Source organism: Hesperophylax consimilis, chromosome 16 (assembly GCF_061612785.1).
Source record: "Hesperophylax consimilis isolate HC1 chromosome 16, BYU_Hcon_1.0, whole genome shotgun sequence".
In the NCBI taxonomy this organism is placed as follows: Eukaryota; Metazoa; Arthropoda; class Insecta; order Trichoptera; family Limnephilidae; genus Hesperophylax; species Hesperophylax consimilis.
In genome coordinates, this window is record NC_142851.1 from 30,288,570 (window position 1) to 30,303,536 (window position 14,967).

Consider the following 14,967-nt stretch of genomic DNA (forward strand, 5'->3'; position numbering starts at 1 on the left):
CTTTTAAATTCTTTGAATCATTTATTAACTAACCTATATTTTTATTACTTTTTATTGTTATTTTTTGTGTTATTTTTTGTTTTATTACTAATATTTTTTGTTATTTTTTTTGTTATTTTTTGTTTTATTACTACTATTTTTTGTTTAATTTAAACAAATGTAAAAATATTTTTGTTGTCCTCTCCTAAACACAAGCAGCTGCTTTATTAGGAGAGTGATTGATATATTGGTGTTTATATTGTTAAAAAAAATTGTAACCTTGTTTATATGTTTCAATAAAAAAAAATAAAAAAAAAAAAATTATTCACAAACCATCAGAAAAAAAAAAAAAAAAAAAAATTATTAAGGTAGTCTAAATAAGACAATTTGATTATTTAAAATAAATTGATTATATGTACCATAGTATTTAAGATAATCAATGCAAAGTGAGAAATTAAATTAAAACTTGAATATTTTAAAAGAATTAAAAAATATAATATTATTGAGTCATTTGAAATAATTTTTGACCCCAGTATACATACTCGTATTTTTGTTATTACAGACTGCAAAGGTATAGCGGTATCTTCATAACTAATATTTTTAGATATTTTTTTCATTATTTTCATTGCTTGACTGAGGAACACCCCTTATGTCGATATTGCCCAGTCAACTGATGTACTCCAGTCTGTCAATTGTCTCAGCTTGTTTGGAAATAGTATTTCGCAGGACGTTATTATGGTTTTTTAATTCATCTATTTCAGTGTTGACTTTGTTACTTGATTGTTCAATAAGATTAATGCGCTTTTTTAGGTATTTTAGATATGAAATGGATAGATTTTAATAATTTCATTATTTTGTAAGATAATAAATTCATATTTTTGTACATAAGAGTCAAATTTTTCTTCATCAGATTCATGGTGGCTGTTTTGAAGATTGACAATTCAGTTATAAATAATTCTAGTCAGGAGGCCTAGACTTGCGCCATCTGTGGTTGCAGTAAAGTTGTTGATTTTTCTGTGGCGTGTACAGATTTTGGTGGCAGCGTTGTCTGTTTTGATTGTTTGTCGATAGATGGCTGATCACGTTCATTTAAAAATATGTCACTTATCGGGTCTTAAGGTTTATTTTTGGGATTTTTCAGCCATATTTTACATTTCCATTGAAGACTCCTTTAACTACGGCGTGAGGTTTCAGCAATTTCTGCACAAGTTAATGATAATTATTTTCACAAACACTATAGCACATAAAGTCTGATTGAGTGTCAATATTTTTTTCGCATATGATACATTTGGTATTCACGGTAACTGTTGATAGCTGCGAGCTATATTTAAAATAGTGATAAAATTATTAAGTGTTTATTTGGAGTGTTATTTTAACTGTCCAAATTTCACAGCAAATGTTTCAACTTTTCATTATCTCACCAACTTTCAATCGTACTTTGATTTAATTATTATATTTGACAGCTTCCGTGGTTGAGGGGTAAGACTTTTGACTTGCAATCCGAAGGTCGCAGGTTCAAATCCCGTCGTGCTCAAGTAAATTTTATTACACGAATTTGGGTTATTTCACAATTCATTAATTTAAAATAATATTTAGTATGCTTGTTCCAGAGTGGAACGTACCACAAGAATCTCAGTTTCGCCAGGGTACCTAGCACGATCGATCGATAAAGGTTTTATCGATAATGTCGGTAACTTGTCGTCGTTCCCGAGCATGACAGCAGATCACAAATGAAAAAAAAACAGTTCACAACGATTAAGTATTAATAATTTATTCGACGTGAACTGTTATCTGTTCGTTGGCGATCTGCAGTCATGCTCAGGAACGATGAAAAGTTACCGACATTATCGATAAAATCTTTATCGATCGACTGTGCTAGATACTGGTGTAAGACAAGCATTCAGTATTGAAGCATTGCTTAAATGGCTATAACTATGTTTGGTGACCAGATCTGAATATCCAGGTACTCTTACACCTTCCTCTTCTTTATCTCCCCCTCCCCAATACGGCCGGCATAGTCCAGTGGTAACGCATTGGACTGCCATTCCGAAGGTCGCGGGTTCGAACCCGGCGTGCGCAAATAAATTTTATTTGATTAATTTGTGTTATTTCACAATTAATTAATTAAAATAATATATGGTATATTTGCGGCACGTTCCAGAGTGGAAGATACTACCAGTATCGCCCTGGTGTAAGACCACCATTCAGAATTGAAACGTTGCTCCAAATGGCTTTAGCCGTGTTTAGTGACTAGATCTGAATAGCCAGGTACTTCCCCACCTTCCTCTTTCCCTTCCCCACTTACCTTCAGCCTCACAAAATCCCCCTATTGGGGATGCCATAGTCTCACTGGCTCCAGACGGGAGCAGTTGGGACTCTTGTGAGGTATTCACTATAAAAAAAAAATATAAAAAAATACCTTCAGCCACACAACATACATATTAGGAATGCCATAGTCTTACTATGGCAGTTGGGACTCTTGTGCGCTATTCAATAAATAAAAATTGCTATTTTTGTACTGTACTGTATGTGAAACAAAGCATAATTTTATTCTAAAATTGTTTTTTTATCACTTATGTTTTGTAATTTTTTTGTGACAACATGAGTTAGTAACTTACAAGTAGCAAAAATAAATTGTAAAAAGGATTTATTCGTCTGAGAAGTACTTCCTAACTTCTTGTTCTCTTACTCCGCGAGCTGGGGCTCTATTCTGGAAGCGTCGTCGCTCGTAATCGCCGTCGAAAGTACGTCCGTTGGTCGACTTGGTTATTCTTGAGCTTGGTCGAAGGAAGATTCTTAGACGCCAAACGTCAAAAGTCATTCCACATAACAACGAGTGGGGTAAACCAGTCGAAACGGGCAGCGAGCGGTAGGTTGTTAGCGTATCTATGCAATTAGCTGTCAAAATCTGGCATTATTGTTTTCTCGCGCGAACTTTCGCACCCGCAAAGACATCGTCTATTTTTGTAAAGCCATTTTGCAATTTATAATGGCTGATTTACCAGCGATGTTGGCTGTGATTCACGATGTTGAGCAAGCTGAAGCAGCTGCTTTGAGACCCACGAACGTTTCGTCAGAGGGTAGATTCCTTCGCCAATACGACCGATGAAGCCTTCATAAGGAATTTTAGGCTCAACAAAGCCTTAGTGCGTCGGCTGATAGTCCTTGTGTCTCCATTTATTCCACCCCCATCCCGTTCTTACGTTTTACACACAAATATTAAGTGGTGAGGTGAGGCTATATGAGGCTGCGTTACAACAAACATTTCAAATACAATATTTACACGTGATTATAATAAGTGATTTTGAAAGCATCACTATTTTTTGGTTGCAAGCCAACTAATTTATTTAAGGCCGACATAATACCATCTATGTTTTACACTGGCCGTGGCTGATTACCTGACACAAAGAAGGTTATGTTGGAAACTAGACATTTTAAACATTATTTTGAATCCAGTTGCTGTAAAAAATAATAAGCCCCATCTCTTTTGGGTGGGTCTCGCCCCACGTTCAGTATTGTATAATTTCAAAAAGTTTTATATATTTTCTGATAATATAGTAATGTAAAATGTAAGAAAACAATGGTGTGATCATAAAAAATGTATTTAACATTAAGAATATCATAATTTTTTTAATCAAATAATACAGAAACAACACAGTTTTCAATATACAATGACAATTTATTTTGTAATAAAAACTAAAAATAAATAATTAGTACCCTGATAGAACTAATCAAGTCTGATATTTTTCTAATAAATTACAACTCTGGTGTTAATTAGTTAAACATTATAATTATCCATGGTAAAAATCGCATTCATTATGCTGATATTGATATTGTCTACTAAATATCTTTGAATAATTTTAAAGAAAAAACATTATATTTATCTCCGATAAAACTAAATGCTACCAAATAGTATCACAATTTATATAACGCAGGAAACATTAGAGTTTCAGTTGTTCGATTAAAATTGTAATCATTTTAACATATTTTGTACTACAAGCTAAAAATAAAGAATTAGTACACTGATGGAACCAATCAAGTCTGATATTTTCTAGTAAATTACAATTCTGGTGTTAGTTAGTTACACATTATAATTATCCATGATAAAAATAAAAATCGCATTCATTATGCTGATACTAACTCTCTTTGGTTAATTTTAAAGAAAAAAACATTTTATTTATCTCTGATAAAACTAAAATGCTTCTAATAGTATCATAATTTTTATCATATAACCCAGAAAACATTACAGTTTCAGTTGTTTAATTACAACGCTTTCATTACGCTGATATTGTATACTAACCATCTTTAGTTAATGTTAAAGAAAAAACATTGTCCGATAAGATTAAAATGCTACTTAATAGTATCACAATATATTGTATGCTAACCATCTTTGGATAATTTTAAAGAAAAAACATTGTGACTAAAATGCTACTAAATAGTATCACAATATCACATTGTGACTAAAATGCTACTAAATAGTACGCTAACCATCTTTGGATAATTTTAAAGAAAAAACAGATAAGAACAAAATGCTACTAAATAGTATCACAATATATTGTATGCTAACCATCTTTGGATAATTTTAAAGAAAAAACAGATAAGACTAAAATGCTACTAAATAGTATCACAATATATTGTATGCTAACCATCTTTGGATAATTTAAAATAAAAAACATTGTCCGATGGCCTTTATTTCATCCAATAGTTGAACCACCATAATTAACAGAGAACTAACAGATTCAACTGCATCTGTCAGCCTAGTCATTGCAGTCAACATTCCATTTGAAAAATTTGTGGAATTCGTCAAACGCCTCTCCCCCTGCTCGACGAGTGTAGAGGATAGATTCTGGGAATCTGTGAACCTCCGAGATGCCGCAGTACGCCTCGGAGTCTGTGCGGGTGGAGGCTCATGGGTAGGAAGTTCCACAAGGGGAGGTGTGGCCTCCGAGAGCAGTGGCACCTCAACAGACTGCCAGCTGCTGCAGCCAGCAACAGGCCCTTCAACTTCCGTGTGTCCCGTAATCAACACTGGGTTGATCACTTGGAGAATGAGCTCGTCAGTAGCGTTGAGGCTGACTGCTGGCGCTGGTAGTCCGCCTCCCGTCCCGGCCGCATGCCGCCTCAAGGAGGCATTCTTGAGTTTGGCCTTCGACCTTAAGTCTTGCCATGTCTGAAAATATTTTGGAATTATATTAATTATTTGCACAAAATATTAGTGGAAAGAGACTTTATAAGAACTTAAAATATTTAAAAAGAGGGACAACGTCAAGATCACACAATTTTACTTGAATTTTGAAGCAATCGGCTTTGATGTAGCGTAGCCCCATCATCATTAATTTCAATATCATGATTTTAACATAGAAATCAGGCTAAACGAAACACTATGTGAGCGGTGACTGGACAACTCGGAATCTCTTCGGAAAAGTGATGATAAAAAATAGGTTAGGTTAGGGGGGCTATTTTAGAATTATTTTTTTCATAGCTTTGACTTTTCAAAGAGGACTTGATTCGGCATGGAATCCATGTTAGATGTGAGCACGGTGCTCGTTTTGTTGAATAGAAATTTGTCATAGGCAGAGCTTCATTTGAACGTAGTATGAGGGTAACAAATAGACATTTTAAGTGTACAATACACACAAATTAATGGAAATAAAACAAACCTTTCTCCAGTGTTTGAAATCTTTATTTGCCCCTGCCATGGCATTCAATTGTTCGGCAATCACCTGCCATCTCCGTCGGGATTCCGCAAAAAGGTAAAAGATGACGAAAATTTGCCACGCATTAGTTCAATATCTGAACTTACCAATTGAATTAGTAATTGTTTTTGATTATTAGTAACGTAACCCGCGGCCATATCTGTTTGTTTGGTTTCACTGTTTGACAGTTTGACAGTCACACCATAGAAATCTGAATAACATCAAGAACATAGACAATATTCACAGGGCTGCCAATATAATCATCTCTTCGATCGTTCGACGTTCAAGAATACGTAAAATTGAAGGATTCGACAAAGTTGGTCGCGACGACGAGTAATTTTTGGTCGCTGCGAGGAGCATAACGAGTAACTATTGTTCTTTGTTCGGGAATAGAGACCCTGCTACTACGTAAAACGTACCTAGTAATAAATACGTCCCAATTATCTGATTATAAGGTCTGGTCATTTCTGTTTTGAGTGTACTTTTGTTCCAACTAAATTGGTCTTGGACAGTACCCGAAAAACGTGCATTAATACTTAATATTGTCAACAAAGTACTACAAACCTGTCTATCAAACATATAAAACTTCTAATAAAATATGTAAAACCTCAAATAAGCTATTTTATTTGTGAACTTGTTGCGATATTAAATATATATCACTTGAACATTAAGCGAATAAAATCCCTTGTGGTTTTTATACTGCTCCTCGTGTCTGATAGCGGTGACGATGGCAATGTCGGTGCAATCGATGTAGCCCAGAACATGAGGAAAGTTAAATTTGTCCCTTAAACCACTCTTTACTTACTTCCGGGCTTCATTATATGCAGGAAAATGTATCCAACTTCTATAAAGGTGCTCCGAAACTGCGATGCATTTACTTACAATCGTCTGACCTAAAGCCAACATATAATCTTGGCCTACGCCACGTTGGTAACTCCCTGTGGCAAAGAAAAAATATGAATGGGTGCTAATATCTGTCAATAACATCATAATTCTTCATTATAATAATACAACTAATTAATCTTCTGTTTTCAAATCGATCGTTTTAAACATCAAGCACATCTTGTTTTTTTACTAATATGATAATTAATTAAATACACTCACTTTAATATTATCATGATCTACTTCCCTTACAAATATTAAAATATAGTCACGTCACCCTATCCCCAACAATTTTAGAAAGGATCGGAATCCTTAAAAGTAATTTAAATCTCCCGGCCCGTACTGTCAATAATATGTTCAATGACATTATTTCATCTAAATGGCCAAACTTTTCTCTTTTATTTACTGATGGATCCAAATCTCCCGACTATCCTAACTGTGGTATAGATATTAACGTTTACGACAAAAATTCTAATGACAGAATATTTAATTAAATTTCAAATCAATTTTCAATATTTTCAACGGCGTGTATTGCAATAATAGAATCTCTTAAATGTATAATCAAAAATAATTTTGAAAATTCCCTCCATTTCTCCGACTCTCTCAGTTTTCTACTGCAACTTAAATCCAGTCCAATGATGATCACTTTGTATGCCTTATTCGAGTGATGATGGCCTCCATTCAAAGCTGTGGAAAAACTGTAACTCTGATTCTTGGACAAGTATACCAACACTTGGTTACTTATCAAACATACTATTACTTTAATTATTCAATATTTACTAATTAAACTTACTGTTACATTATTTATTAAACTCATTTTTACTTCAATATTTACTTATCAAACTTACCATTACTTTAATTATTCAATATCTACTTAGTAAAATAACTATTACTTTATTTTTTAAACTTACCATTATTTTACTCATTCAATATTTACTTATCAAACTTACTATCACGTTACTTACAAACTTTGATATTACTTTTCTAATTCAATATATATACTTATGAAACTTACTATTGCTTTACTTATTAAACTTACTATTACTTTGCCAATTCAATATTTACATTTCAGACTTACTATTACTTTGCCAATTCAATATTTACATTTCAGACTTACTATTACTTTTCTCATGAATGTAAAAGTATTTACCTATTTATATTTCGTTGATATTTATATTTATAGTGATCAACTATTGTATATTTTGTTGACTCTGACCTCCCAAAAGATTGCCATGACCTCGTTGAAACTGGGTCGAACTAATTCGAAACGGTTACAAAACGCTATTATATGTATATAGATAGGATATACATTACACCGAATTTCATAAGCCTCATATCGATATTCTGTATCAATGCTTGGTTTGCGTTTTAAGGTTTCTACGCCATGTGGAGGATACAAATAAACAGGCTAGAGAAAAGATAGAGATGTCATTTCTTTAAATGCCTGGTGTCGCGAAGCTGCGACTCCACTATATATTTTAGAGGTGGTGTGATATGCCACACGCCCAAAGGACCAGTCCCAAACTACTCCGAATGATAGGTATGGGACGATATATGCATCCGACAAACCCGATGGACAGTGCAATAATCAAAGGTATAAATCTGGGCTTCTGGAGCACAAGATAAGCCCAGATTGGAATGCAGGAAAGATGGACTCACCCGTTGATGACTATCACACGTCTTCAGGAGTATTAGTTGATTTCACTTCACAATTTATATGTATATTCGCCCTGTCTGATATTAATTATCACTCCGAACTCTGATAAGCAACTGACACCACTTGTCAGATTTTACATGTGTTGCAACAATATTTTTAATATGGTGACATTTTGGGATGGGTAAGAGGGTAGGTAGGACATTTGCAGGATTTGGTATTGACATTACACTTGTCCTTTAAGCCTGTGGATGCATACCTAACAATCCCATATATATTGCGCGAACATTCTCCCGGCGTTGAAAGTACCTTCCGAAATTTTAAGTACTTTCAAATAAAGTAAAAAGTTAAATGTAAAACGAAAGATGAAATATAAATATTCTTATCAATACGCTATTAATATTGCAAAGTTAAAACGAAAATTTATAAAATAATGAAATAAAGAAATAATAATTATTGTGTAGGCAAAGGACACAATTTTACGACTGGTCGTTTAAAGTTCCCGGAAGGGGTCCTTACGCGTGCGACACGAACCACTCCGTCTTTACCAGGGAACACCTCCTCAACAACGCCCACCGGCCAATAAAGTGGAGGCACATCCTCTTGATGCACCAATACTATGGTACCTACTAGAATGTTATTCGCGGGACTATTCCATTTTTTTCTCATCTGCAGAGAGTGAAGATACTCTATATGCCACTTCTTCCAATAAGATTGAACGAGGTGGTCCAAAAGCTCTTTCCTTTTCAGTAGACTAATGCGTTCATTAGTCAAATCATAAGCAGGTAGATGCTGAATCGGGGTAGACATCAGAAAATGAGCCGGAGTAAGAGCTTCTGGATAATGAGAACTGCTTAATAAACATAATGGCCGTGAATTAAGTACAGCCTCTATTTGTGTCAGAACTGTGAGAAGCTCTTCATAACATAAAAGTTGAGTACCCACAACCCTATACAGATGCGATTTAATGCATTTAATATTTGACTCCCATAATCCTCCAAAGTGAGGAGCGCGGGGTGGAATCGTCTTCCATTCAATTCTCCGAATGTTAAATTCATTGCGAAGAACTTCTTTAGTTGAATTTGCCTCTAAAAAATTATACAAGTCATCCAGACAATTCTTTGCGCCTATGAAATTTGTCGCATTGTCACTGTACATACACGAAACCGGTCCGCGTCTGGATAGAAAACGCTTAAATGCGTTTAAAAAATTGTCCGTGCTTAGATCTGATACCACTTCCATATGTATAGCCTTCGTTGTTAAACAAATAAATAGACATATATATGCCTTTTGACTTTTTACCCCACGACGCCTAGAAAGGGTTATATTTATTGGTCCGGCAAAATCTACACCCGTATGTGTAAATGCCTTTGCTTCCTGAACTCTAGCTGTAGGTAAATCTGCCATTAGCGGTATAATATTAGAAGGTGCAGTTTTAAAACAGAAATTACAAGCATGTACTCTTTTGCGTATTAGATTTCTCCCCGATAAGATCCAATAACGCTGTCTAATTATTGACATAAGGAGATGTGCACCAGTATGACAATTCACACGATGGTGAAAGTCTATAATTATATCGACAATATGATCCTGTCTTGGCAAAAGTACTGGATGTTTGTTTTCAAAAGGTATATTCGCGTTTGTTAATCTACCACCTATACGTAACAAGCCATTATGATCTAAGAACGGGTTTAGTTTTCGGATTGAAGGTAAGCATAATTTATCCCTCTGTATTAATTGTATATCGGCACTAAAATACCTATTCTGTAAAGCTTTTAATACATTCATTTCAGCAATGTTTAATTCCGTGGAATTTATAACTGTTGAGCGTGATAACTTTCGCATAAATCGTAAAATATATACCACAATTCTCAGCAGTTTTGGCCATGAGGAAATTTTTAAAGCGAGATTATATATCGGAGAATTTTCCTCTATTGACGTTATCGTAAATGTATGCGATTTTTTCAATTCCAAAGTATTCTCCTCCTCTCGTGAGGGGGAAAATCTTTCGACAGGCCACTCGGATACTGGGTTCACAGCCCAGGGCGGACCGTGCCACCAAAGAGAATGATCGACCAGCTGAGCAGGCAGTAGTCCTCGTGATAAACAATCACTAGGATTGGTAACGCCATCTATGTGATAAAAATGTTTCGCGGGTAAATTTTCCTGAATTTCACTAACTCGATTAGCTACAAAAGTTTGCCACCGGTGCGGGGACGAGTGAATCCAAGAAAGTGCTATTTTTGAATCTGAAAAAGCAAATATATCGTTTATCGAAACGCGATTTCTATAAGTATCTATAATAGATCTAACGAGTCTAGATAAAATAAGCGCAGCGCATAATTCCAATCGAGCGAGCGACACTGTTTTCAGAGGGGCCACCTTGGATTTAGAACATATCAAATTCATTGTAGTGTTGCCACCCTTATCCGTGACATGAAGATATATTACACAACCGTATGCTTTCACACTCGCATCTGCGAAGGCGATAATATTTATCGTGCAGTCCTCCTTTACTCCCAAATATCGAGGTAAATTTAAATTAGAAAGCATCGGTAATTCTTCCTTGAATTTGACATATCTATTAACAATACTTTGGGGTAGTTCCTCGTCCCATCCTACTTTCTCTAACCACAGCTCTTGTAAAAGTAATTTGGCATATAAAATTACCGGAGCAACCAAACCTAATACATCGAATAAACGAGCTATTGTGGAAAGAATTGATCTTTTACATATAGTTTTTTCCTCCGTCGGACATATCATAAATTGAAAACAATCAGATATCGGATCCCATTTTAATCCTAAAATGCTACATTTATCCGAAAAATCCATTGTCGCGCGGTGCGACTCTGGTAATTGGGCCAGTAAATGAGGAGAATTACTCGACCATTTGACTAATTCAAATCCTCCACACTTGAACATCGCCATTAAATCTGTAGCCAAAGTGATGCCTTCACTTATAGTATTTACAGAATATACAAAATCGTCCATATATAAATCATTAATTGCAACTTCCGCTGCTTTCGGATAACGATTTCTTTCATCGCTCGCTAGCTGCCGTATAGTTCGCATTGCTAGAAATGGTGAACAGTTCAAACCAAACGCGAGTGAATTAAATTGATAAACTCCAATTTGTTCATCTTCGTGAAATCTATAAAGAATTTTTTGATATTTACGATGGCTTTCCGTTACCATTATACGTAGATACATTTGCTTAACATCTGCGGTTAATGCTACAGCGAATAAGCGAAATTTAATTAAAAGTGTAAATAAATTAGATTGCAAATTTGGACCTGTATACAAAGTATCATTAAGTGACAACCCTGAACTGGTCTTTGTACTTGCATCTAATACAACACGAGTTTTAGTTGTTGATTTATCTTTACGAATTACTGCGTGATGAGGAATGAAATATCCCTCATCAATATTAGATGAAGACGGAACTTCAACCCTCATATATCCCTTTTCCAGATATTCAGAAACTACTTCATTATAACTGCAATGCAATTCTGGCGACGTATTAAATTTCCGTTCTAAATATTCATATCGACGCTGCGCGACACGGCGCGAATCACCTAAATTATTAGGATCTATCTTAAACGGTAAAGATACAATATACCTTCCCGATTCATCCCGTTGGACTGACTCGAGGTACATTTTCTCACATTCTGCATCTTCAGCACTCATCAACGACTTAATAGGCATGTCTTCCATCGTCCAAAACTTGGATAACGCATTATATAAATCTACATTGGTTATGGGGCCGAACGTCCACGAAACCTCCGGCGTACACGTAGGTATTTCACCCATTACAATATACCCGAATACTGTCTGTATAGCCGGTGGTGCATTCGTATTATGTTTAGATAAAACCTTATTCCCCAGCAGAATATATGGAAATAACTGTGCACCTAATAAGATATCAACATCGGATGGAACGTTCCAGTATTCATCCGCTAAGTTTAAACCCACTAAATGCTCACATGACTTTGTGTCAACATGTTGTGTAGGAAGCTTATCAGTTATTTTATCGACAACTAATAGACTAATTTTATAAGTATCTTCTGAAACGCGGGATTTAATTTTTAACGCAACGTGTCCCAATATTGGTGTCTCTACTGAACCAACACTTTTAACTACTGAATTATTTAAAGGAATTATTTTAAGATTTAATTCATTACAAGTGTTTAAACTGATTAAATTTTGTTGCGAGGCGCAATCAATTAAACACCTTACGGTTACTTGATTATTTTTATTGTCATAAGCAAATAACTGCGCGGTTGACAGTAGTACATTCGTAGCTATATTACCCGAAGAAAAATTATTATGATGTTTATGATTACGCGCTATTAATGTAATGGCTTCGTTTTTCGATTGACTTTCAGTATTCACCGTGCTCTCAAAATGCAGAGCGGTGTGATGTCGTTTTTTACAAATTCTACAATCCGATTTAGATGGACATTTCACAGTTTTATGTTTATCGCTTAAGCAGTTTACACATAAATTATTTAATTTCACAAACTGAAAGCGAGCATTTGGTCTTAATTCGTTAAATTGTTCACATTTAAACAATTCAACATGATCAGAATGATTACATTTCCGACACCTGTTACGATTATTATTACTTGACTTCGGTTCGACCACAGCGAATGAATGCGTAACTTTGTTTTTATTATTAACAACTTTATTATCATTTTGCCCAGTTCGTTCTAGGATTTTAACATGCGACCGAATGTATTCTATTAAATCGGTATATGTAGGTATAGCTTTCTCCCGTATAGACATTTCGAAATTTTGCACCAACTGTATATCTAATTTTTTCAGTGCAACATGTAATATTATAAAATCGGTTAGGTCATCAATACCTAATTCCTTGAGTGCAGCTATGGAAGACGCAAACGGTTCAATAAAATTATTTAACTCATTTGGGTAACTAGGTGCCAATAATTTTAAATTCAAAATATTGTTCAGATAAAAGGTACCTAGCACGCGTTTGTCCTGATATTTCTTTTCGAGAGCTTCCCAAATTAAAAAATAATTTTGTTCATTCGGAAGTATTCCCGCAAAAACTGATAACGCCTTTCCTTGGAGTTTCCCTATCAGATATTGCATCTTTTGCGACGTATTCAAATTTTCATTTGAGTGAATGTTTAATTTAAAAGCTTCATAAAATATCGACCAATTCTCTTGATTACCATCGAACGATGGCATCTCGATCGGTGGGAGCTTAATTAATGGTGAATTATTTAATTTCTGTCGATCACGTGATGAATCTTGCTTTGCTATAATGCTTTCGCGTATAGAAACTACAAAACAGTACTTATTTTCGAATTTACTCCATAAATCGAAATTCATATTGTAATTTGAATCCTTTTTCAACTGAAGTGTATGAAATTCATCACAAAATGTGTTAAATTGTGCATAATATGTAGCTATATTAACCGTTTGTTTAAGAAAATCCTCCGAACTTCTCGTCTCCCTGTCCGCAATACTTTCTCGTATAATTCATTAACACGATTATGCATCAAATTAATCTTCGATTCTACTAACTTGATTTTAATATCCTGAGTACTATCGCTAGTCGCCATGATTAATTGTATGTAGGAATTTAAACACAACAATAATTACAAATGCAACCTAGTACATACAAATTAACAAAGTATAAAGAGGAAATAATATTTATTTATAACTTTAAATATGTTAATTTTAAATACCCCGTTGGTAATCCGGCTCGAAAGAACCAAAAATGGTGTCGCGAAGCTGCGACTCCACTATATATTTTAGAGGTGGTGTGATATGCCACACGCCCAAAGGACCAGTCCCAAACTACTCCGAATGATAGGTATGGGACGATATATGCATCCGACAAACCCGATGGACAGTGCAATAATCAAAGGTATAAATCTGGGCTTCTGGAGCACAAGATAAGCCCAGATTGGAATGCAGGAAAGATGGACTCACCCGTTGATGACTATCACACGTCTTCAGGAGTATTAGTTGATTTCACTTCACAATTTATATGTATATTCGCCCTGTCTGATATTAATTATCACTCCGAACTCTGATAAGCAACTGACACCACTTGTCAGATTTTACATGTGTTGCAACAATATTTTTAATATGGTGACATTTTGGGATGGGTAAGAGGGTAGGTAGGACATTTGCAGGATTTGGTATTGACATTACACTTGTCCTTTAAGCCTGTGGATGCATACCTAACAATCCCATATATATTGCGCGAACAATGCCTTTCATGTTATGGTCCTTGACTCAGGCTCAGAGGTCACGGGTTCTACACACAACATGGGCAAACAAAATTTGATTTAACATTCCTAACCTAGATGCCTACAAAATAAATATGGCAGAACAGAGGCCGTCATTCGAAGAGAATCTAAAATATGCTTGGAATAGCTTCACTCGTCAGCCATGTAATGTGACCAAAGCTGGATGGCCAGGTACATCAAAACATCCCTCTTCTTTCCCTTCTCACTTCCTCACAACATTCCCCAAATCGGAGATTCCATGTTCCTACTGATAACATGCAGGGACAGACAGAACAAGACACGCTTTTATTAATTCTTCCCCTCTTCACTTCCTTTAGCCTCACAACAAATTAAATATACCATAGTCCCACTGACTCCGGACAGTGAAGGATAGTTGGTGCCATAGTCACATTAAATATTTAAAAAAAAACGATTTTAATGATAAACTCCGCGTGGAAAACTCACCTAGAGTGTCTAGCATATCCATAATTAG

The 14,967-nt window shown here is 35.1% G+C and overlaps 1 protein-coding gene across 1 annotated transcript; it reads right to left on the minus strand.

Moving 5' to 3' along the window:
• Positions 1 to 4,546: 4,546 nt before the first annotated feature.
• LOC149417023 (uncharacterized) lies at positions 4,547 to 6,057 on the minus strand. Its single transcript, XM_089640734.1, has 2 exons — positions 5,640 to 6,057; positions 4,547 to 5,149 (listed from the first exon to the last, which is right to left on the minus strand). The coding sequence occupies exons 1-2, from the start codon at positions 5,676 to 5,678 to the stop codon at positions 4,640 to 4,642; spliced, it is 549 nt and encodes a 182-aa protein (XP_089496860.1). The 5' UTR covers positions 5,679 to 6,057; the 3' UTR covers positions 4,547 to 4,639.
• Positions 6,058 to 14,967: the final 8,910 nt, after the last annotated feature.

Coding starts and splice junctions, on each gene's coding strand:
- LOC149417023 (XM_089640734.1), bottom strand. CDS start 5,678: ATGGCAGGGGCAAATAAAGATTTCAAACACTGGAGAAAG. Junction 5,150..5,639: donor ATTTCAAACACTGGAGAAAG/GTTTGTTTTATT, acceptor AAATATTTTCAG/ACATGGCAAGACTTAAGGTC.